The sequence below is a fragment of the Neoarius graeffei genome, chromosome 11, assembly GCF_027579695.1.
Source record: "Neoarius graeffei isolate fNeoGra1 chromosome 11, fNeoGra1.pri, whole genome shotgun sequence".
NCBI classification, from domain to species: Eukaryota; Metazoa; Chordata; class Actinopteri; order Siluriformes; family Ariidae; genus Neoarius; species Neoarius graeffei.
In genome coordinates, this window is record NC_083579.1 from 53,519,441 (window position 1) to 53,545,967 (window position 26,527).

At 42.6% G+C, this 26,527-nt stretch overlaps 1 protein-coding gene across 1 annotated transcript in view; it reads left to right on the forward strand.

Annotated features, from left to right (window-relative positions):
* Window positions 1–19,815, forward strand: part of zgc:174356 (uncharacterized protein LOC100137120 homolog) — a 47,980-nt gene extending 28,165 nt beyond the window's left edge. The window contains exon 7 of the mRNA XM_060934207.1: window positions 19,203–19,815. Coding sequence (XP_060790190.1) covers window positions 19,203–19,254 — 52 coding nt within the window. The 3' untranslated portion in view covers window positions 19,255–19,815. The remainder of the gene's footprint in view (window positions 1–19,202) is intronic.
* The last annotated feature ends 6,712 nt before the right edge of the window (window positions 19,816–26,527 follow it).

Sequence of the window (26,527 nt, forward strand, 5' to 3'; positions counted from 1 at the left end):
AAGCGGCTAGAGATAATGAGATGAGAATGAGATGAGATAATTACTTTACAATGACTGCCATGTTTGTGTGTCAACACTTCATGGCACATGCAGCATATTCTGTTTAAACAAACAGCAATTAGAGTAATTAATAATATCTAGTAATTTAAGAAATAATATGCAGAGCGGGGCGGCACGGTGGTGTAGTGGTTGGCACTGTCACCTCACAGCAAGAAGGTGAGGCTAATTGGTGGCTCTAAATTAACCGTAAGTGTGAATGTGAGTGTGAATGGTTGTGTGTCTCTATGTGTCAGCCCTGCGATGATCTGGCGACTTATCCAGGGTGTACCCTGCCTTTCGCCCATAGTCAGCTGGGATAGGCTCCAGCTTACCCGCGACCATGCTCAGGATAAGCGGTTATGGATAATGGATGGAATATGCAGAGCTATGTCAGGATGATGCTTAGCACCATTCTGGCTTTATAAATTCACAATGTCAATACTTTTCAGTCTAGGATTGACACATTAGGTCAGTACATCCTTTTTCCCACTAATGTACACAGGCCTATTGATGCATGACTGAATATACAGAGTACTCTTACTCTGAGCTCAATAAATAATGAGCCTGTGACTTTCTGTTGAAGAAGCATCTCCTTCTGTGTTTGATTTTGAATGGATGTGGCACCAGTACTTTAACTGTAATTAGACTGTAAATGGATTTTCATTGTTTCAAGGGAGACAATCACCAGCGCTCAGTTCTTAGTTCCTCTAAAAAGCGAGTTGGAAGTCCGAGTTCTTCCCACATCATTATGCTATGTGTTAATATTTGCTTAGTTATCAGAACAACTTTGACTGCTGGAACTTTACTAGCATACAGTATGAGTCAGGATGACAATTAACTGTTCTTCCATTCTTTATTACCAGACTCTAAATTGATTTTGACACACATTTGATGTTCCATAGACTCTATAATTAGGCGATTGTCTTTTGTAATGAAGGTATTAAGTAAAGCACTAGCGCAATAAAGACTCAGTGTAGTGGTTATTGAAGTGTGGCATGGTTATCATACCCTGCCTATAATTATACCACTAATGGACTGTGGCTGGTCCAGCCTCACAGTTAGATTGGAACCTGCACCCTCCATGTTACTGTTACAGAATGATAAAGTAAGTGGCAGCCATACATAACTTGTAATAAACCCTGGGGAGTAATATGTGTGCTATCAGTCATTCAGAATTAGTGCATATGAACTATTGCAATAATATTGGTAAATCAGACCTAGCAATGCTCCATTTTTAAGACTCTACAGTTCTGAAGTGTTTTAATTGTTTGTGTGAATTTGAGTTTAGAAAATCAAGTGACAAGAGAAGTATGTTGAAGTGTCATTGAATATAACATTAAATGCTTAGAATAGTGAATCAAGTCAGGTGAACTTTCTTTATATGACAATTTAGCTACAGCCATGCTGACCAAAGTGCTTTGCATAGTACATAAAATCCATCCGTTACCCATAACCACTTATCCTGTGCAGGGTCGCAGGCAAGCTGGAGCCTATCCCAGCTGACTATGGGTGAGAGGCGGGGTACACCCTGGACAAGTTGTCAAATCATTGTAGGGCTGACACATACAGTAGAGACAAACAACCTTTCGTACTCACATTCACACCTACAGTCAATTTAGAGCTACAAATCAGCCTAACCTGCATGTCTTTGGACTGTGGGGGGATTTTGCTGGGATTCAAACCCGGGTCACTGGTGTGATAATCCAGCAAACCCCCACTAGGCTGCCAGGGGGATGACTCAAGTGCAGAGGCGTGAGGCATAGGTAGAGTATCAAAAAACAGTTTATTTACAATATATACAATCCGATGGAAAAAACAAAAAGAAAATCCAAAAGCTCAGAAGATGACCAAAAATAAAAATATCCAAAGGTTCAAAGTCCCAAAAAACAAAAGGAAAGGCAAAAACGCAGAACGCTCAGAAGATCAAAAATACAAAGTCCAAAGAAAGCAAAAACATCAAAAACACAAGGGCACAGGCAAGATACGTGGGACAGAGGAAACTAGCACTAGACAACATAGCATAAAGACTCCATGACTAGGGGAACAAACAGAGGGGTATTTATACACAAACTCATTAAGGAACAGGGCGGGGCAGGAAACAGGCAATCAAGACAAACACAAAACACAGTGGCGGCCTCTAGAGGCCAAAACAACCATGACAAGATAAACATAACAGCGGCCTCTAGAGGCCAAAACAGTCCCAGTCCTAACAGGACCCCCCCCAGGAGCGTCTCCTGATGTTCCCAGGGTGATCCGGATGGGCCAAATGGAAGTCCCGGCACAGTCCTTTATCTAAAATGTCCCGGGCGGGGACCCAACAGCGTTCCTCAGGGCCATAGCCCTCCCAATCTATCAGGTATTGAAGCCCACCGCGGACCCGGCGGGAGTCAAGCAGGCGATGCACGGTGAACACAGTCTGACCCTGGAAGATGCAGGGGCGGGGGGATTCCTAGGGGCAGGGGCATACGTGGACGTCAGTACGGGCCACAACAGGGAAACATGGAATGTGGGGTTGATCCTCAGAGTCTGGGGCAACTGGAGCCGGTAGGTGACAGGGTTCACCCTGCACACCACCTTGAAGGGGCCAATGTAGCGAGGAGCAAGCTTGCGGTTCTCCACCCGCAGCGGAAGGTCCTTGGTGGACAGCCAAACCCGCTGCCCAGGGCGGAAAGCGTGGGCAGGTCTTCTATGGCAGTTGGCCTGAGTCTGGTTGGTTCTGGAGGTCTGGATGAGGGTCTTCCTGACCTTGCTCCAGGTCTTGCGACACTGTCTCACATATTGGTTGACTGAGGGCACCCCCGCGTCCTCCTCCTGGTCCGGGAACAGAGGTGGCTGGAACCCGAATTGGCACTGGAATGGTGACAGCTTGGTGGCCGATGACTGCAGGGTGTTGTGGGCGTACTCTGCCCATGGCAGCCAGGTGCTCCACGATGTCGGGTTATCCATAGCCAGGCCTCGCAGGGTGGTTTCCAGGTCCTGGTTGAGCCTCTCCGTCTGGCCATTGGACTGTGGGTGGAACCCAGAGGAGAGGCTGGCAGTGGCTCCGATGACCTTGCAAAACCCGTGCCACACTCGGGAGGAAAACTGGGGCCCCCGGTCAGAAACGATGTCCTGTGGGAGACCAAAAACTCGGAAGACATGAGTGAACATGAGTTTGGCAGTTTCCAGGGCAGAAGGGAGCTTACACAGTGGTATGAATTGGCAGGCCTTAGAGAATCTGTCTACTATGACCAAAATGACAGTATTACCTTGTGACTCAGGGAGACCCGTGATGAAGTCGACTGCCACGTGGGACCAGGGATGCCGGGGAATGGTCAGAGGATGCAGGAGACCCTGGGGATGCTGTCATGGGTTCTTGCTTCTGGTGCACACTTCGCAGGAAAGGACGAATGACCTCACTTCCTTCTCCATGCTAGGCCACCAGAAGCGTCTTCTCAAAAAGTCCAGGGTCCTTCGAGCTCCCGGGTGGGCAGTGAGAGGGGACGAGTGACCCCACTGGAGAACCTTGGCCCGGGCTTGATGTGGGACGTACAAGAGGCCCGGTGGCCCTGTCCCAGGACCGGGGTCCTGGCGTTGGGCTCGTCAGACGGCCTCCTCAATACCCCAGTGGACAGGGGCCACAATCCGGGACACAGGGATAATAGGACCAACTTCGCTCTCCCTGTTGGTGGGAGCGAACAGCCTGGAAAGCGTGTCAGGTTTGGTATTTTTGGAGCCGGGGCGGTATGATAGGGTAAAGTCGAACCGACTGAAAAATAAGGCCCACCTAGCCTGTCGTGGATTGAGTCTCTTTGCTTGCTGGAGGTACTCCAGGTTCTTGTGGTCCGTCCAGACCAAAAATGGGTGTTGCGCTCCCTCCAGCCAGTGCCTCCACTCCTCAAGGGCCAGTTTAACTGCTAGCAGTTCTCGATCCCCCACGTCATACCGGGACTCCGCAGAACTCAGGCGGTGGGAGAAGTATGTGCAGGGGTGCAACCTTCCTTCCGAGCGTTGAGAGAGGACCGCGCCGACGCCGCTGTCCGAGGCGTCCACCTCGACGATGAAGGGTTGCAAAGGGTCCGGGAGGACCAGAATGGGTGCCGTGCAGAAGCGGTGCTTGAGGTCTTTGAACGCCTTTTCCGCCTGAGGAGACTAGACATAAGATCCACCTGTCCCTTTGGTGAGGTCCGATATGGGCGCTGCTACAGAACTAAAGTTCCTGATGAACTTGCGGTAGAAGTTAGCAAATCCTAAGAACCGCTGAACCTCTTTGACGGACTTGGGGGTGGGCCAGTCCCGGACAGCCAGGGTCTTGGCTGGATCCATCTGGAGTTGGCCTGTCCGTACAATAAAACCCAGAAAGGAGGCCTCAGGAACATGAAATTTGCATTTCTGGGCCTTAGTGAACAGATTGTTCTGTAGCAGCCTCTGGAGAACCTGGCAGACATGGTGGCGGTGCTCCTGCACGGTCTTGGAAAAGATTAGGATGTCGTCGAGGTAGACAAAAACGTGCAGGTTAATTATGTCCCTCAAGACGTCGTTGATTAGGGCCTGAAAAACAGCTGGTGCGTTGGTGAGTCCGAAGGGCATCACCTGGTACTCGTAGTGCCCTGACGGGGTGTTAAAGGCGGTCTTCCACTCGTCTCCTTGTCAGATACGGACGAGGTGGTATGCGTTCCGTAAGTCCAACTTGGTGAAGATGGTGGTGCCTTGGAGCAGGTTGAATGCTGTGGACATCAGTGGAAGGGGATAGCGGTTGCGCACGGTGATCTTGTTCAGGCCCCTATAGTCAATACACGGTCGGAGCCCCCCATCCTTCTTGCCGACAAAGAAGAAGCCGGCACCAGCAGGTGAAGTGGAGGGTCGAATGAACCCAGAGACCAGGGCTTCCTTGATGTATTCCTCCATGGCCTTGCGTTCTGGCTGAGAGAGGGAGAACAGTCGGCCCCGAGGAGTAGTCGTCCCAGGGAGCAAGTCGATGGCACAGTCGTAGGCACGGTGCGGAGGAAGAACGGCGGCCCTGCTCTTGCTAAAAACCTCTTTCAGATCCCAGTACTCTGTGGGAACTTGAGATAACTCGGTGAGATCAGGAGGCTTGGCAGGAGACACAGGAGAGCTAGAGAACAGACAAGAGGCATGGCATGCAGGACCCCATTCCACAACCTGGCTTGTTACCCAGTCTATGCGAGGGTTGTGGCGAGTAAGCCAAGGAAGGCCTAGAATAACTGGGAACTCAGGTGAATGAATAAGGTGCAGGGATATTTCTTCTTTGTGACCTTGAGACTGGAGAAAGACTGGAGAAGTAACTTGGGTGACTCTTCCATCACCTAAAACTTGGCTATCCAGGGCAGACACAGACAGTGGGACTTCAAGAGGCGCAGTCGGGACATTGATACTTTGGGCGAAGTGGATATCCATAAAGTTTCCAGCCGCCCCTGAGTCTAACAAGGCCTGGCAAGAGTGGACGGACTCACCCCAGGAGATGGAAACCGGGATGTAGATTCCTTGGCCAGGAAGTCCGGGAGAGAGGGTAGGCCCCATCACAACCCTCCCTCGGCTGGACGAGGCGGTCCTTTTCCCGAGAGCTCGGGACATGATGCTCGGAAGTGACCAGGCTTGCCACAGTAGATGCAGCACTTGTCCCTCCTTCTGAGCTCCCTCTCAGATGCGGAGAGGCGAGTATGGCCCACTTGCATGGGTTCTGGACAGTCACTGGAGGAGGTAGATGGGCTCCATGTTGAGGCAGTGAGGCCGGGGAGACTCAGGACTTGGCGGCGTTCTCTAATCCTGTTGTCCAGATGAATGGCATGAGAAATCAGTGTTTCGAGGTCACTTGGGCATCCGATAGAGGCCAGGCCGTCTTTGATGAGGTCAGACAGACCATGGTGAAAGGCTGAAACCAGGGCAGTCTCATTCCATCCACTTACTGCTGCGAGCGTCCGGAACAAGATGGCGTAGTCTGCGACGCTTCCTCCTTGCCGGATGGACATGAGCTTTCTGGCTGCGTCTTTGCTGATGTCTGCTTGATCGAAGACATGAAGCATCTCCTCCGTAAACAGCTGGAAATCAAAGCACTCAGGTCCCTGTCTCTGCCAGATGGCTGTTGCCCAAGCTCGTGCCTTACCAGCTAACAAGGTTATCACAAAGGCAACCTTGCGGCGATCCGTAGTGTAGGTGGTAGGCTGGAGCTCAAAGGTGAGTTGGCACTGGGTAAGGAACTCCTGACACTCACTGTGCTTGCCGTCATACCTCTGTGGTGCAGGAAGGCTGGGTTCGCGAGGTGAAGGAGGCAGCATGGCAGGAGGCACTGGAGCGGAATCAGGCGCAGGAGATGGGGGCAGAGAAGTCAGCTGTGCCAGGGTTTTCCCAATTTGCTGAAGCAGTACCTCATGGCGAGCAAGGGTCTCACGTTGGCTTGCAAGAGTCCGTCCCTGAGTGTCCATGGTGGATCCGAGGCGTGTTAACGCGGCCATCATTCCCTGAAGGTTAGCCGGGTAGACAGTTGAAGAAGCCTCTGCTGAGTCGGTCATGACGGAGTCTTTCTGTTAGGGTTTTGCTGGGATTCGAACCCGGGTCGCTGGTGTGATAATCCAGCAAACCCCCACTAGGCCACCAGGGGGATGACTCAAGTGCAGAGGCGGAGGCGTAGGTAGAGTATCAAAAAACAGTTTATTTACAATATATACAATCTGATGGAAAAAACAAAAAGAAAATCCAAAAGCTCAGAAGATGACCAAAAATAAAAATATCCAAAGGTTCAAAGTCCCAAAAAACAAAAGGAAAGGCAAAAATGCAGAATGCTCAGAAGATCAAAAATACAAAGTCCAAAGAAAGCAAAAACATCAAAAACACAAGGGCACAGGCAAGATACGTGGGACAGAGGAAACTAGCATTAGACAACATAGCATAAAGACTCCGTGACTAGGGGAATAAACAGAGGGGTATTTATACACAAACTCTTTAAGGAACAGGGCGGGGCAGGAAACAGGCAATCAAGACAAACACAAAACACAGTGGCGGCTTCTAGAGGCCAAAACAACCATGACAAGATAAACATAACAGCGGCCTCTAGAGGCCAAAACAGTCCCAGTCCTAACAGCATCACACATGCAGTCTGTTATGTGGTACAACATGCCTAGAATGCTAATAGAAAGAAATGCGTTAATTATAAAATCATACAATAATAATAAAACATAAAACCAATAGCTATATGCTCAAAGAAAATAACATTAGATAAAACCAGTAAAATCTGATAAAGCCATTACAATAAAACAGAATAAGAGGCATAAACCAGAGACGAACCAATCTAATGCTGCACATTGAATACCAACATAACATTTTAATCTTGCAATCAGCACATCATGATACACAGCGCTGAAGGCTGCGCTGAGGTCTAACAGAATTAAAATGGCACAGTTACCAGAGTCAGAAGCAGGCAGTAAATCATTTGTTACCTTTAAAAGTGCAGATTCAGTGCTGTGAAATGCCATAAAATCTAACTGAAAGACTTCAAATATATTATTTCTGTTCAGGAATGGGACTAGCTGAGAAGATATAACTTTTTCCAAAACTTTGGAGAAAAAAAGATAGCTTTGAGACAGGTCAGAAGTTACTGTACTCCCTGTGATCGAGTATTTGTCTTTTTAAAAGAGGTTGGACAGTACCATGTTTGAAACAAATGAAGTGTGCTGGTACCCAGTGATGATTTTTAATGGATAAAACACTGTGCTGCAGGACATCAAATGTGTATAAAGTTTTGAGGTGATTACATCAAGGGGAGATGTGGTAGGTTTCATATGGGAGACTATATAGTGGTGCTTGAAAGTTTGTGAACCCTTTACAATTTTCTATATTTTTGCATACAACCCCGATTCCAAAAAAGTTGGGACAAAGTACAAATTGTAAATAAAAACGGAATGCAATAATTTACAAATCTCAAAAACTGATATTGTATTCACAATAGAACATAACATATTGAATGTTGAAAGTGAGACATTTTGAAATTTCATGATTCAACAGATGCTTCAGGGCCATGAGCCGCACGAGTGTTGATGAAAGAGTTAATTGTGCTAAAGAAACTCTTAGGTTTGTGAGAATTTTTTGAAATGATATCTGCAAAGTATTTTGTTATTGCTATCCTAACAGCTTCTTGAAGAATTTCCTTCAGGATTAATAAAGTTTTATCTTATTTTATCTTAAATTTGGAAGGTGAGCTTTTCACAATATCATATGATATGTGGAGCTTGTCTTTTTTTTTCTTTTTCTCATTTTTGCTCAGCTTTCCTAAAATCCCACCTTAAAGCCCGTATTGTATCATTTAGCCATGGCTGGGATTCGGGTCAAGTTCTTCTGAGTTTTAAGGGAGCAATAGAGTCAAGGATAGCTGAGGAGGTAGAATTAAAAATTGAATCTGATTCCTCTCACAACTGCAGAGGGGTGATAAGATGAAGTGCATGACCAGGCATCTACCGTATGAACTGGCTAGCTGTAGAGGTGTTTATACTACGAAAGGGATGACCTCAGGCTCTGGCTACAGTAGGTTGACACGGCAATGTGAAATTGAAAATAATTGGTTTATGGTCGGAGATGATGGTCAGTAGTTCATAGTCAATACAATGACCTAATAACAGCACAAGATCAAGATTAAGACCACGTTCATGAGTAGGACCCATTACATGTTGAGTCAAATTAAGAGTCCAGTAATTCAGTGAACTCCATAACGATAGGCTTGGAAAGACAACAGACATGGATATTAAAATCATCCAAATTCTATTGGGTTTAGCAATGATTAATGAGAGGAAATCTGAGAATTCATTCATAAATTCCTTGGTAGGTTAGGGAGGGCAATACACTAAACACAAATCAATGGCTTCACAATTTTAAAGCTACAGTATACGGCCTTTCGATTTCATAAAATCGGTGAAATTTAGTTGCCTCTGAAATTTGGTCATTGTGATGTATGTTTATTTCTGCAATATCTCAAAAAAAGGCCATTCTGTGGCTGGGAATTTATTTAATTTGAGGGGATTCTCTAGCAAATAATGTGCATGAAATCACTCGCTTCGTGCAGTCAAGCAGACAGAAGAAGTCTGGTGTGCGCGTGCGCAGGTTTACCTTCTTCTTTTCCATCTTCTTTTGGGTTTTACGGCAGCTGGCATCCAGTGTTACATTACTGCCATCTACAGGTTTACCTTGACCGTGCACTGACAGTTACATCATTTTGTCACTAAACGAACAGCTGATCACACCGAGGTGCTCGCTGACCGCCGATATTTATTAATTTGGTCCTGCGTTTCCTTTCCTTCGCAACATAACGTCTTCTCACTTTCCGTTACTGTAGTCGGTCTTTCATGTTTCATTTGCCTCCTCCATTTTCCTCTCCTGTTTCAAATTTGTATCCCACAATGCCTTGCGCAAACAGGGGAAGCCCACCACGTGTTGCATGACGTAGTATCTTGAATTGGGTTATGGTGAAGCAGGTAAAAATAGCGGAGAATTTAGGGCCACATGGCTGCAAATTCATTACTTGTTCTAATAAAATTGGAAGTCTGTGATTCGAATTCAGTAGCTTTCGGTCCACTAGACAAAAATAATTGGGTGTCGGGAAATTCTTTTTATGACCTACACTTGAAAAATCTGAAAGGCAGTCTACGTTTAAGTCTCCTCATCTGTAGTTCAAAGGCTGAGTATTCTTCAGGGAGTTCCCGGCATTTAAGTGTTTTTAAATATTATCACAGTTTCTCCACCTCGTCCCATTTTCTAAAACTAATGAAGTCACAGTTTGCAGGAGCAAGTTCGACAAGAGGACTAATTTCATTAATGCCAAACCATGTTTCAGTTAAGAATAGAAAGTGTATTTTCCAGGATGTAAAAAAAGTAATTTCGAATAAATGTCTTACTGGACACAGATCTTGCATTGATCAACACCACCGTTATCTTTATCTATACTTTTGGCGATCTCAATACATTTTCTTATGAATATTTTAATTAGAATAGTGAGATCAATTTTTTTTTCTGAAAAACAGATGTATCACTGTTTAATCCGAGTCTTTTTCATTATTCCATTAAATTCAGCCTTCTGGAATGTATATAATTTGAAGCACATTAACATGAGCATGCCTTTCAGAGTATTAAAAAGCTCTAAGACCTTCATGAGAATAATGACAAATGGCATTGGAAGACATTCTCAGAACTTTTAGAGACTCTTCCAATGGCTATGAAATTATTCCCCCCTCAGTCAGGTTGTGCATGTACATGTGGTATACATGTATTTGTATGCATCTATGCTACTAAAATTCAGTGCCAGAGAAGGTGTATGGGTCTTCCTAAGGCTGACCCTCTAGAATATTTATGAGCCATGAGAGATAATGAGAAAAGTAATGATGGCCAAGTCAGTAAGGGTGAATAAAGGGTAGAGTGGCTCAGTGGTGTGAGGCATAGCAGAGTTTACATTGTCACAGGAGAATACACACTTAAAGCCAGACTTAACTCATCCATCCAAGCGTTGTGCTCATTATCCTCAACAATTACCTTTACTCCCTGCTCTCAAGCATTTAGATTGGATAAGTCGAAATACTTGTGCTCTGTGCATTTTTTTAATGTGCAATTACAGTTGAAAGTATGCAACTATATTCACAATTGAGCCATACGCATGAAATTAATTGTTGGCAATCCACATCATCTGCTTTTAGTTTGTTAAGCTTTATGTAATTCTTTTCCATTTTCATTTATACGCGAATGAATTTGCTACTGGTGTCTGTGGGAGTAGGAAGTAAAAACAGGGGGGAAAGACAATTAAAATCTCATCTCATCTCATTATCTCTAGCCGCTTTATCCTTCTACAGGGTCGCAGGCAAGCTGGAGCCTATCCCAGCTGACTACGGGCGAAAGGCGGGGTACACCCTGGACAAGTCGCCAGGTCATCACAGGGCTGACACGTAGACACAGACAACCATTCACACTCACAGTCAATTTAGAGTCACCAGTTAACCTAACCTGCATGTCTTTGGACTGTGGGGGAAACCGGAGCACCCGGAGGAAACCCACGCGGACACGGGGAGAACATGCAAACTCCACACAAAAAGGCCCTCGCCGGCCCCAGGGCTCGAACCCAGGACCTTCTTGCTGTGAGGCGACAGCGCTAACCACTACACCACCGTGCCGCCCACAATTAAAATCAATGAAATATATTTGTAAAATGATGCTGTTATCAAAGCATCTCAGGTCTGTTTGAATTTCTTTACATAGATCGCAACACTGGTAAGACGTAAGAGGCCTTTTTGTCTTAATGCAAGGTTAGAACAGTCTGTACAGTACATTCTAACCAATAACGGAATGTCCTTTATTCACTGTGCTAAGCAGTGGTGCATCTTGTAAGAACAAGGAAGATCTAAATGGTGAACAGAGGATTGAGTTACATACAAGATGGCAGTCAGAAGGAACAAATGCAACCTAATGGATATTTGTTTAACTTTTTGAATTGACTCAGACACTCGATTGAGTCACTAGATTCAGACGCAAGATTAAGTAGAATAAGTCTGCTAAGTACATACTAAATGCACTAATGAAGAAAGCCTTTTATACAGCCATGCTTCAAAAAAAAATCATATGTACACCATACACACACAAGGCAGCTGGTCAATATTTTTCTCGTTTAATTGTTTATTTATTTCTCCTTCCCACTGAAGGAGCAGGTTATTGGCTTTAGCCTGGAGGGGAGTACAGTGCTTAGATGGATGGTATCACAAAACTGGTTTCTATGGGTGCACCATAAATATAAATGACAGCTTGTTCACTGAAAAGCGCACATGTAGTATCTGAGTGTGCTGCAGAAAATTGCAGCCCAATAATTTGTGGTCTTCACGTTGTCTGAATCTTTAGTATCTGTTCTAGTGTCTTAAAATTCAATTTGTCATGCAAACTCTTGTTCAAATTAACCATTCTCTTCTAAATTGGCCCAAGATGTGTGCAGTATATTGGCGGCACGGTGGTGTAGCGGTTAGCACTGTCACCTCACAGCAAGAAGGTTCTGAGTTGGAACCCAGCAGCCGACAGGGGCCTTTAAGTGTGGAGATTGCATGTTCTCCCCGTGTCTGCGTGGGTTTCCTTCGGGTGCTCCGGTTTCCGCCAAACACATGCGGTTAGGTTAACATGGTGCAGCCATGGCCTGAGGTTGGGCTGAAGTGCCCTTGAGCAAGGGCACCTAACCCACAACTGCTCCCCGGGTAGGGTGACCAGATTTCTCGAGTCTAAAACCAGGACACTTTGCGCGTGACCGTGATACTCGTGCACGCACACGCGTTTTGATGTAAATATGCGCCTGCTCAAACCATGGCTCAGACAGGTGCTTTTATCATTTTGTAGAAGCTCACTTTTATCAACATTTTAGAGAATAATCAAGTATTTTCTTGTTATCTACATGTACTTCTATCACAATTCAGTTAAAGTAAGAAAATCAGACAACAGATGTGAATGGGGAATAGGCCAATAGCCTAAATTTCAACTGATTTATTTCACCTTTGTGAAAACACCAAGAAAATGCATTGCTTGCATATTAACATCAACATTTTATGCGACGAACTTTTTTTTTTAAACAATAGGCTATGCATTGTAACAGGAACGAGCGCATGAGCCTAATCGTTGTCACCTCCGAACCTTTACCCAAAATGCCTCTGTTTAATCTTAACCGTGTAGGCTATTAACTATTTTGAAAACGTGAACCCTGAGTGGGCGGCACGGTGGTGTAGTGGTTAGCGCTGTCGCCTCACAGCAAGAAGGTCCGGGTTCGAGCCCCATGGCCGGCGAGGGCCTTTCTGTGCGGAGTTTGCATGTTCTCCCCGTGTCCGCGTGGGTTTCCTCCGGGTGCTCCAGTTTCCCCCACAGTCCAAAAACATGCAGGTTAGGTTAACTGGTGACTCTAAATTGACCGTAGGTGTGAATGTGAGTGTGAATGGTTGTCTGTGTCTATGTGTCAGCCCTGCGATGACCTGGTGACTTGTCCAAGGTGTACCCCGCCTTTCGCCCGTAGTCAGCTGGGATAGGCTCCAGCTTGCCTGTGACCCTGTAGAAGGATAAAGCGGCTAGAGATAATGAGATGAGATGAGATGAACCCTGAGTTGACAACAGCATCAAACAAGTCAAGACAATCTGTGATACAGATTAAAGATAGATGAAAGACAACAAAAAATGTTTCAGAAACACAGCCACCCACCCTAAAGAAGATGTCATTTTATTGCATATATTTACATGATGAGTGAATTTGCTCCAGTAGCTCTTTATTGCCCGAGAGCCTGCTGTGAAACTGCGAGTAAGTATCGTCGAAATTGGCCCGGGTAATGAGCAAGGCTTTGAGAGGAGGCACGATCATGCGATTCCTCTCGTCAGTCAGGTGTTACTCATGAGTGAAAATATTCGCTCAACTGGAGCATTGGTGCCAGGTAGGCACATGACAAACTGGCAAAGCTGGCTGACATTGCTGGCTGACATTGCTGTAAGGAATCTCCCTATTTTTGAAGTGCGCAAACATCTCCGCCCAGCACTCATCCGTTCGGCATTGCCGCTAGCGAAAATAACCGTTATAATGTGGCCTCTATATTGCAAGATTGTACAAATAGATACACTGTAAGGTTGACTGCGCACACACGCTCATTGATGCTGAATTGCTAGAAGCTTTATTGACATCTCGTTGGCTATATATAATCGCTGTAACCGGGACAGTTTGTTAGTGTTTGGTGTAAACCGGGACATTTCAGCATCCCGACGGACCTTTGTCGGGACTGGGGACACGCGACTCAAAATCGGGACTGTCCCGGTCAAACCGGGATGTCTGGTCACGTTATCCCCGGGTGCTGTAGCATAGCTCACTGTTCTGGGTATGTGTGTGTGTGTGCTCATTGCTCACTTGTGTGTGCATATGTGTTCACTGCTTCAGATGGGTTAAATGCAGAGGTTAAATTTCACTGTGTGCTTAAGTCTGTGCTTGAGTGTACGTGTGACAAACAAAGGCTCCCTGGCTTGCAGTTAGAATGTAGAGAATAGAACTCTTTATCAAGTTGGGATTAAATATGCACAATATTGGAGGCTGTCTTAGTTGGTAAATATTTTCTTTTTGCATCATGAGTAATTATACTCTCAGTTTGCAACAAAAATGGGGAAATATATAGGCATGTATGTTTTTAGATTAGATTAGATTAGATAAAACTTTATTGATCCCTTTGGGAGGGTTCCCTCAGGGAAATTAAGATTCCAGCAGCATCATTACAGATAAACAGAGAAAAGAAATAGAGAAAACTTCTAGATAAATTCAAATAAATTAAGTATTTACATATACAAATATAAAAAGAATAAGATATGGGGAAGAGAGGAAGGAGGGGGGAGAAGGGGGTGGGTGGCAGGAGAGATATTGCACTTTATATTGCACATTATATTGCACATTGTCCGGTATTGCTTATTGTGAGGCTAGGCTACTGCTCCTTCCCGTCCTCTGTCCTCCTGTTACCCCTCCTCCCCCCAGAGAGGAGTTGTACAGTCTGATGGCGTGAGGGACAAAGGAGTTTTTGAGTCTGTTCGTCCTGCACTTGGGAAGAAGCATTCTGTCACTGAACAGGCTCCTCTGGTTGCTGATGACGGTGTGCAGAGGGTGACTGGCATCGTCCATGATGTTCAATAGTTTGTCCATAGACCTCTTCTCTGCCACCGTCACCAGAGAGTCCAGCTTCATGCCGACCACAGAGACCTTTGACTTGTATATACCAAGTTTGTATAATAAGACAGAAAGGAGCCCTGATAGTGAGGAGGCTTACATGTTCCTTGGACCTTGTATCACGTGGTACTGCATGTTAGGTACTTGTATTTGGCAGCAGCATCCTGAGTATAAGTACATTGACTTCACTCAAACAGCTTTAGCACTTGCTGCATGACGATTGTGGCTGGAAACACTACTACCATGAATTATGTGTTGACATTATAAAATAATAAATGGTCATTTTTTTTCAATGTTGTCAAATTGGAACACATTTTACATTAAATGAAGTACAAACTGTAAATCTACCCAAAAGTGCAGCATTAATCTTGATTTCTTGTGCAGTACAGCCTTTTTCGGTTCATGTTGCACAGGAAGCCTGGAGGCGATTCATATTAGCTTTGTTGAAGCAAAACTATACTGTTGTGGCAAAATATTAGCCTACAAACACACAACTCATTTTATATTAAACCTGTCTACATAAACATTTTATGTGAGTAATATAATGCTTTTTTTTTTTAAACTCACTACCCCCCACCCAATCTAAAAAAGGTAGTCACATCTGTACTCAGTAATAGCTAATATTTTAACATTAAATACTTTGTACTCATTTTGGTAAAATTGGTATCAGTGCACCTGTATTATTTTTCTTTTGATTAATTCTGAGATGAATGGCTTTGAGTTATTTCTTGATACTTTTCTGGATTTGTTATGCAAAAATACAAGTAAGACCGAGCCAGACCAGTTAATGGAACAGATACCATTCCCAGCCATCATTATACTTTATTATATAAAAGCTGAAGTCTCATCTCTCATGCATGCTTTCTGTATGGTTGTGTGCAGTCTGCTGTGGAGCAGCAATTAAGAACGAGCTACTTCCCATGATTCTGAAATTAAGGCTTAGTTAGGCCTCGGCTGTGTCTGTGGGGGAAGAACAACATTAATGGAGTATTAGCAGTGATGCCTGATATTGTTCCACATGTGTAGTCTCTCATTAAGAGTGGAAATGAAGGTCTACCTTGCTGCCTGACAAAGCTGCATTGTTCCCAAACAGAAAGCAATGACACGCCTGCGTATTATCTGCCAACAATAATTAGTTACCAGCAATGAAGCCCACGTAAAACCCCTGAAAATGACAGTTACATATGACAATGTTATTTTAATAAGATGTCATCCTAGAGTTGCATTGTTGATGTGTCTTGATCCGATGGTGGTTGGTCAGTGGAACATGTTTCTCATATGTTTTTCAATGATGCATAAATATCAACCACCAATACGCCTTTGCTTTCTCCGCACATTTTTTCCTTTAAAAGAGAATCAAACGATTGCCCAAATTTGGAAATGAAAATGTGTTTCTGGGTGTTAATTTTGCTGTTTTATGCTTGTCCCAGACCCAGACTTGCAATCTTAAAATGTTGAAAACAACTACAAAAGTATTGTTTTTAAAATATTCTTTTACATGCTTGTCTTAACAAAGCATGAAATAAACACATACCATTTCAATTTCTAATGCATATGGTCATTTTTAACTATTTTTCCAAATAAAACATGAGTGTCCCACAGTTGTCGGTCATTTCCATCACAACTAATGATTTTAAACTACGAGAAGCCACTTTTTAAAAAGTTTGTGGTTCCCAAGGAAACAACAGTGTCAGTGAAGTGCAAGGTTGAGGTCAAATGTGAGAGACATGTGGTGATCAGAAAAGGAGAAAAATCCAGGTAACTATTACTTGTAAACAGAATATTTTTATTGTGAGTCATTTCCACTCATGCTGTAAATCTGTCAAATGATGTAAAAAAGGTGAAAAAAATAGCATACTTTTATGTATTTTGGATACTTTATGTGCTAACACCAAAGTGGCTTAGCATGGCAAGGGAGTATGCTAATTTAGTGCAAAAAATACTGTCATTTCCACCATAGAATGAGTTGTGGTGGAAATTACAGACTGTGGTGGAAATGAAAATGATAGTTTTTATTTTATTTTATAATGCATATTTTATTATGGGCGGCACGGTGGTGTAGTGGTTAGCGCTGTCGCCTCACAGCAAGAAGGTCCGGGTTTGAGCCCCGTGGCCGGCGAGGGCCTTTCTGTGTGGAGTTTGCATGTTCTCCCCGTGTCTGCGTGGGTTTCCTTCGGGTGCTCCGGTTTCCCCCACAGTCCAAAGACATGCAGGTTAGGTTAACTGGTGACTCTAAATTGACTGTAGGTGTGAATGTGAGTGTGAATGGTTGTCTGTGTCTATGTGTCAGCCCTGTGATGACCTGGTGACTTGTCCAGGGTGTACCCCGCCTTTCGCCCGTAGTCAGCTGGGATAGGCTCCAGCTTGCCTGCGACCCTGTAGAACAGGATAAAGTGGCTAGAGATGATATGAGATATTTTATAATCATTATTTTGTACTCATGGGCAATCATTATCTTGTTTTTAAAAGTTATATACACACACACTACATGACACTGACATATATATGGCGGCACGGTGGTGTAGTGGTTAGCGCTGTCGCCTCACAGCAAGAAGGTCCTGGGTTCGAGCCCCGGGGCCGGCGAGGGCCTTTCTGTGTGGAGTTTGCATGTTCTCCCCGTGTCCGCGTGGGTTTCCTCCGGGTGCTCCGGTTTCCCCCACAGTCCAAAGACATGCAGGTTAGGTTAACTGGTGACTCTAAATTGACCGTAGGTGTGAGTGTGAATGGTTGTCTGTGTCTATGTGTCAGCCCTGTGATGACCTGGCGACTTGTCCAGGGTGTACCCCGCCTTTCGCCCGTAGTCTGCTGGGATAGGCTCCAGCTTGCCTGCGACCCTGTAGAAGGATAAAGCGGCTAGAGATAATGATATATATATATACCTCACTTAATTACATAAGACGTGGTGGGCATGGTGTATAACAACAATGATAGACATGGTTTATAACATTTTGACTGACAATTTCAGTAAAAAACAACTAGGGATAAAACTTTCACTGTCATTTCAGCCACGCACTGTCATTTACATCACAACACATGTTTTAAGAGGAAAAAAAACCCCTGCAACTGGTATACATTTAAACTATTTTCCAAATTTAGAATGAATTTTTCATTAGTGCTAGAAAATATGTAAATAACTTTAAAAATAACTATGAACCTGCAAAAAATGAATTCCTGATGATGACACAACTCATGGCATTTTGCAATGTTGAGTCATAATAAATTTAGTTCATAAGGTCATGTTCTTCATGTGGTATGATTAGGTAGTCATAGGCATGGCAACTGAAACATAATCAAACATAATGAGTTATCTCCAGATAATGGACATAAATTGAGATGTGGTGGAAATGACATTTTTGTGACACTTGAGAAAAATGGGAAAAAATAACAATATTCCTCAATCATGCAAATGTGCCCATTATCATACTTTGTTACAAGGCAAATTAATGAAACTAGGTAGAATATTAGAAGTGTGTTTTGAGAGTGTTCATTTCTTAAAAGTTGACAGGGCCAAGTTGACAAGTACCTGGAGTTGAAGAAACACCCAGTTATGCATGACAACCTTTTTGGTCCTCTTCATTCCTGATGACCAACAGACTGTAAAGACACTAACACACAAATGCAATGAACTCACAGTATCAGAATGCTCTTTTAAAAGTAAAATGAGAAACTAATACCACAAGTATTGCTGTGCGTTATAGACTATTGTATATAGGTATTACTAGAGAGAGCTAGCAGCCAGTGCTATAATGCACAGAGCCAAATAAACATGCACTGAATGTAGTTGTTATTTAGTTTGCCCTCTGACCTCCCTGTGAATTATTTAAACGTTTCATATCTAAAAAATGAATAAAAATATAAAATATATAAAAAAGTGATGAAAATAAAACTTGAAAATGAAACTCATTTCTCAAAAAAAAAGGCATTGCTTTATTGCAACCTCAGGCTAGAGATTGAAAAATCACATTTTTGAAAGTGTCCCAAAGCAGCTTTGCAAAAATCTGGATGTAGATTTAAGTATCTAATGAGTAACCCAGAGGCATAGTAGCAAGGAAAAACTTGCTTAGAAGATATGAGGAAGAACTTTTAAGAGGAACCAGATTCAAAAGGGAGTCATCCAGTGGTTGGTGTGATGGATCATTACAGTATGCCGTCATATAAATTAGTGAAACAATGTTTTAAAATGATACAGAATGCATTTCACATCAAGCCTCTATTTTTGTTTTACAAACAAGGCAAATAGTTTCCTGTGAAATAAAGCAACACAAACTATTACATATAATGTTTACAGACACTTATTTTTTGTAATGGGTCTAGTTTCACTGCCACGCTCATGAAAATTATGTGGTTAGTGAAGACGAAGTAATTAATTAATGCTGTGAATTATTGATATTATGCTGTCTGTATTCCAGTATTTCTCCCCCTCCACCCCTCTCTCTTTCTTTCTGTCTCTTAATAAATGACCTCTCTCTCTTTCTTCTAACAGGTGGATAAGTGAAATGCCAACCACTCAGCCTCGCCTGATGCTGCAAGACTGAATATCTCTCACTTTGTCATCCTTTACAGACTGCTATTTTATGATGCACTGAAGATCCATTGAAGCCACAGCAAATTTTACTTTGCAAAGGGCCTTTAATTGACCCAAAATATGTCTAAATTTTTTGCCACTCTGGTGCAATAGTATATGTACTGTATATGAACAATAGTAGCCCATCCATATAACCACAAGAGAAATTTCCCAATCAGTCATGTACAATTCGCATATACTGGATGACTGTAAAGAACAGGCACATAAAATAATGGAACATTCGTCAATAGTTGAAATGTTCCTCATGCAGAGAACCCTGTGGAATACTCAGAAGTCCTTCAGAGACACATTGAATGTATAAAGAGCGTGAGCCATAATAACGATCATAATAAAATAAGAATACTGAAAGGTCAGTGGCATATCAAAGAAAGGTAATTGAGAACATCAGCTTTAAACTGTTCTCCCTGATAAGCCATTCCACAGCAAGAGCAATGGGACCCTCCTTAATATTTTCTTTCATCTCTGGAGTGGAGGCCTGAAATTGGTCTCCAATTAAAGAGATTATATTTAATCATGGGCCAAGCTATGTTGAAATCATTGTCACATTAATTGGACTATGGACATGTTCTGTTAGAACTGAATGGCACCAGAACAGACTGAGATTGTAATGTATGCTGGCATAGATACAGCTCTGGAAAAAAATTAAACAACCACTTCAAATTTTTCTTAAATCAGCATCTCTGTATGGCAGCCATTTAATTCTAGTGTCTGTGCTGGAATTCCAACGCAAACGCACTTCATTTTACTTAATGAGGTACTGATTACACTGTAAAAAAAGAATAGTTGAGAATACTTGAAATTTCAAGGCAACAGTCTGCATTAAGAATTTTATGTTTTGCCAATGATGTGCCCATGATAATCCAAACTATGATAAAACTGTTATCTTTATTAAGAATTCTTAATTAAGTCAATTTTCAATTCCTCATTCTGCCAACATAGATTTCTCTTTTTGCTGAACAGTGGCATTCACAGTAGTACAAAAAGGCAATTGAGGTTATCAGACTTTTTTGGGGGGCTTTTTTCACCTTTATTTGGATAGGACAGTGTAGAGACAGGAAATGAGCGGGAGTGAGGGACGGGGAGGGATCGGGAAATGACCTCGGGTCGGAATCAAACCCGGGTCCCCGGATTTATGGTATGGCGCCTTATCCACCTGAGCCACGACACCATACCCATGACGTGGGTTTTAAAAACTTTATTTCAATATTGAAGTTTTGTAATTGTGTAGAACAATGAAAAAAGGCATGTATAGTTTAATGATAAATTGTGATAACCTCGGGGGCATCGTGGCTCAGGTGGATAAGGCGCCATACCATGGACCCGGGTTCGGTTCCGACCCGAGGTCATTTCCCGATCTCTTCTCTCTCTCCTGCTCATTTCCTGTCTCTACGCTGTCCTATCCAAATAGAGGTGAAAAAAGCCCCAAAAAAATCTAAAAAAAAAAAAAAGTCTGATTGCCTTTTTGCACTACTGTGAATGCCACTGTTCAGCAAAAAGAGAAATCTATGTTGGCAGAATGAGGAATTGAAAATTGACTTAATTAAGAATTCTTAATAAAGATAACAGTTTTATCATAGTTTGGATTATCATGGGCACATCGTTGGCAAAACAAAATTCTTAATGCAGACTGTTGCCTTGAAATTTCAAGTATTCTCAACTATTTTTTTTTACAGTGTAGGTGATCACCTGAACCAAATCTTATTTAATGAGGAAAAATATAAAAACCACTGCTGAGGTCATCACTATCCTCTTGCAGTAGGACCAGTTTGGATGGCAAAAACAGTGCTAGTAGTTCCTTAAATTTAATTGGATTACAAAAATATCTATTCATCATGCCAAAAGAGTTAAAAAGAAAACTTTTGAGTGAGGAAAAAAAAAAGAGTTCAATTTTGACTTTACTGGCAGAGGGGTACAGTGAGCATCAGGTTGCTTCCATCCTCAGAATTTCAAAGACAGCAGTTCATAAGAACAAGGTCAAGCAGCAGACATTGAGGACAACAAAGTTACAGACTGTCAGAGGGAGAAAATGACTCTCCACTGGCCGGGATGATCATCAACTCCTTCAAATGTCACTCAACAACTGTTGGATGACATCAAGTGACCTACAAAAAGAATGGCAAATGGCCGCTGGGGTTAAATGCATGGCAAGGATGGTTTGAAACGGGCTTCTCCGGGTGTGGTTGAAGTCATGCAAAGCTAGAAAAAAGCCCTTCATCAATGAGAAGCAAATAAAAGCCAGGCTGAGGTTTGCTAAAGACTATAAGGATTGGACCATAGAGAACTGGCATAAGGTCGTCATCTCTGATGAGTCCAATTTTCAGCTTTTCCCATCACCTGGTCATCTAATGGTTAGACAGAGATCTGGAGAGGCCTGCAAGCCAGTGCCTTGCACCCATTGTGAAATTTGGTGGAAGATCGGTGATGATCTGGGGGTGCTTCAGCAAGGCAGATTTTTGTTTGTGAAGGACACATGAATCAAACCTTGTACAAGATTATCCTGGAAGAAAACTTGCTTCCTTCTGCTCTGACAATGTTCCCTAACTCTGAGGATTGGGTTTTCCAGCAGGACAATGCTCCATGCCACACAGTCAGGTCAATCAAGGTGTGGATGGAGGACCACAAAATCAAGACCCTGTCATGGCCAGCCAGTCTCCAGACCTGAACCCCATTTGAAAAGCTCTGGAATGTGATCAAGAGGAAGATGGATAGATACAAGCCATCAAACAAAGCTGAGCTGATTGAATTTCTACCCTAGGAGTGGCATAAGGTCACACGAGAGCAATGTGAAAGACTGCATGAAAGCTGTAATTAAATGTCAGGGTTATTGCAACAAATACTGATTTCTAAACTCATCCTAAGTTCAAACGTTAGCATTGTGTTGTTTAAAATTGAACATGATCTTGATTTCTATGCCTTATTCAAGGTCTGAAAACACTTCATCTTTTTTATTATTTTGACCAGTTGTCATTTTCTGCAATTAAATGCTCTTATTTTTACGTGGAATTTGGGAGAAATGCTGTCAATAATTTATGGAATAAAACAAAAATGTTCATGTTCCTCAAACACATGCCTATAAATAGTGAAAACGGAAAAACTAATATATATAATATGGAAAAAATTAAGAGGCCACTGCAAAATTATTAGTTTCTCTGTTTTCACTATTTATAGGTATGCGTTTGAGGAACATGAACATTTTTGTTTTATATATATATATATACATATATATATATATATATATACAGTGTATATATATATATATATATATATATATATACATACACTGTATATATATATATATATATATATATACACACAACACATTACATTAGAAACATTTAGCAGATGCTCTTACTCAGAGTGATGTACAACATACCCAGTGCAGCCTGGGAGGGTTAGGCACCTTGCTAGGGAATCAAACCAGCAATCGTTTGGTCTTAAAGCTGCTTCTTTAATCATTAGGCCATGGCTTCCTCTAAACAAAAAGTGCTAAGTGTTTAAACCCTGTTGGGACAGATGTGGGAGCTTAAACCTCCTTGAATGAAGTAATTAACATTGGGAGACCCTGTTGAGGTGTAGGTGGGTAAAATTGCACAATATTTTTTTCTGCAGATCATTATCTGAAAACATTTATCAAGACAATATCATGATCATACAATTTATATTGGGCCAAACAATCCCAAAAAGTAATTTAGTTTGGGATTGTAGGTGACCTTATTTTCAACAGCTTGTGTGGTGTTGATGCCAGGACAATCAGGCCAGGCAATATGAGCAGAGTGTAAACCACATTACAGTAGATGATTGAAGTAATGAAAAATTATGTCTCATAAGTGGAGTACAGGGCGGCACGGTGGTGTAGTGGTTAGTGCTGTCGCCTCACAGCAAGAAGGTCCTGGGTTCGAGCCCCGGGGCCGGCGAGGGCCTTTCTGTGTGGAGTTTGCATGTTCTCTCTGTGTCCGCGTGGGTTTCCTCCGGGTGCTCCGGTTTCCCCCACAGTCCAAAGACATGCAGGTTAGGTTAACTGGTGACTCTAAATTGACTGTGAGTGTGAATGGTTGTCTGTGTCTATGTGTCAGCCCTGTGATGACCTGGCGACTTGTCCAGGGTGTACCCCGCCTTTCGCCCGTAGTCAGCTGGGATAGGCTCCAGCTTGCCTGCGACCCTGTAGAAGGATAAAGCGGCTAGAGATAATGAGATGAGATGAGAAGTGGAGTACACAGAAGAAGCCAGAATGTAGTATTGTTCCTTTAGTTGTTAGTTAGGTAATGAACTGAGGTGTAGTTAAAATAAATTGATGTAGGTGATGGCTTCACTTGAGGAGGTAAATGTTGTGAGTTTCTGAATTTTAGTAAATGACAGATTCAATTGTAGCTCTAAATTACTCTGCAATATGTGAAAACCTGAGGAAGAACTGCTTCAATTGTCAAATAAATTGCCTGAGATGTACTGATTGGAGTGTACTTTATTGTTGACATAGACAACTAATTTAGTTTGGTGCTGCTGATCCATTAATACACCCAAAGAAGGACAAGTGATGATGACAGCTTCCACAGGGTCAAAAACTCACCAGACTCAAAAAGCAGATAACGATAACCACTGTAGATACCATTGAAACCCATAGACAAAGTGATGTGTAAAAATTCATACCGGTAAGTCTTTTGGGGGAAGACTGAGACTGAGAAGGTTGCAGTGGGCCATGATGAGAAGAGGCTGGAGCGTAGTACCTCAGAGTTAGAAATTAGAAGACAATGCAGCCAACCTTGGACTGAGCTTGGACAGAAATTCAATAGAGGAACAAGAAAAGATGATAGAAAAGATGGAGGTGTAAGGAAGGGTTGAGATGTAAGGGAAGGGGTTTGGAAGGTAGGACTGAAAAGGGGTTGTTTGGATGAAAAAGGAAATACTTTTGAGGAGACTACTGTATGTTGGGCTCAGAGGTCCTAGAGAGATTACAGTATGTAAGGGAGTCTGATGAAGGACAGAAGGAAAATAAAAAAAAAGTGTTCAGGATGATTGGGGTTTGGGCAACCAACTGGCACCAGACTGAAGGGATCATGCCAGAATGACAATTCATCTGAGAACTTTAAGAATTGACATGAAGCAGCTTGCATAAAGAGGCAAAGTAATTTGCAAAGTTATATTTGTTACAGATTAGTGGCCATTTGTGGCTGTTATATGGGGTGGTGATGACATACAGTATACGAGGGGCAAAGGAAATAGGTGCAGGAAGATAGTGGCTGGGACATGACAAAGTTTGTTTGAAAATATAGTTTGAAAATATTTATTTTAAAAGCATTTAGTATAAATACACAGTTGGTTATAGAAAATTCAGGCTATTTCTTAATAATCACCTCGAGCGACTTGGCAAAATGGCGGCCAATCGCTTGGTCATTGTAAGTGAGGAAGAATTACAAATTATGAAAGAAAATGCTGTTCCTAAAAGCACTAAAGATGCTACGAAGTTTGGTCTAAAACTATTCGAAGGTAAGGTGGAATTGTGATTTATTTTATCTACTTTGAAACAAAGTATTTTATCTGAATCAACATAAATAAGTGATATAAGCCTGCATGCATGCTGAAGGCCTGCACACATTAGATATGCATGCCACTTTTGAAGTTTGAAATAAATTATTTTTTAAATACGATTTTTAAAAAATAATCATCTGTGTATTTATACTAAAACAATTATCTGCCTCAGGCTCAGTGAATATCGGTGAATAATAACCTCAACTTCATTTCAGTTATTATTCACCGATATTCACTTTGCCTTCAGTGAATAATTGTTAATTAAACAATATGGAGTGTCTTGCACCAGCTTCTTGAGGCAACAACAGTGCCTAAATTCCCAGTGAGTCAGGATGACTGTAGTAAGAAAGATTACCTTTTCTGGCTCTGGAAGTCAAGATACCAATGTATTAGCCATGATGGGATCATTATACCATAGGTGAGGAGACAAGTTATTGATAGTCAATCACCAGTCAACCAAGGAAAACTGAGCAGGACTGACAGAGTAGAATATAGATAGGACAGGAGATTGTGGGTCTCAGGATTATAGGATGACTGACTGGAAAGGAGTTGGAATGAATAACAGGAGATTGGATGAAGAAAGCTTGGAATGAAAGAAAGAGAAAGAGGAAAGTTGGGATGAAGGTGGACAAGAAAAGGGAGGGTTTTGGGGGAACAAAAAAACAACAACATTCTTTGAGTACAAGCAAGGGGGATTCCCTGTTCTTTGAAACCTTCTGCATCTTGGCAGTGGTCTTTGTGTATTTGGAGTAAGAAGCACACAAAACACCAGAGCTTTAGTGGTTTTAGGATGCAGTTGCCGAGTCTGTGGATATGGAGATGTCAGTGAATGCTTCCACAAGGACCAATACCAGTACAGGTATCAGATCCCTTACCAAAAAGAAGTTTATTCAAGTGTGCTTCTAGTATACTTCTTTTAAACTAAAAATAAGGATATACTTTCAGTTTACTTTTTATTTACTGATCAGAGATATACTTCTCATCTCATTATCTCTAGCCGCTTTATCCTTCTACAGGGTCGCAGGCAAGCTGGAGCCTATCCCAGCTGACTATGGGCGAAAGGCGGGGTACACCCTGGACAAGTCGCCAGGTCATCACAGGGCTGACACATAGACACAGACAACCATTCACACTCACATTCACACCTATGGTCAATTTTAGTCACCAGTTAACCTAACCTGCATGTCTTTGGACTGTGGGGGAAACCGGAGCACCCGGAGGAAACCCACGCGGACACGGGGAGAACATGCAAACTCCACACAGAAAGGCCCTCGCCGGCCCCGGGGCTCGAACCCAGGACCTTCTTGCTGTGAGGCGACAGCGCTAACCACTACACCACCGTGCCGCCCAGAGATATACTTAATAAAGTTATACATAAGTATATTTGGCTAATACTGAAAAGTATATACAACCCCGATTCCAGAAAAGTTGGGGCAAAGTACAAATTGTAAATAAAAACGGAATGCAATGATGTGGAAGTTTCAAAATTCCATATTTTATTCAGAATAGAACATAGATGACATATCAAATGTTTAAACTGAGAAAATGTATCATTTAAAGAGAAAAATTAGGTGATTTTAAATTTCATGACAACAGCACATCTCAAAAAAGTTGGGACAAGGCCATGTTTACCACTGTGAGACATCCCCTTTTCTCTTTACAACAGTCTGTAAATGTCTGGGGACTGAGGAGACAAGTTG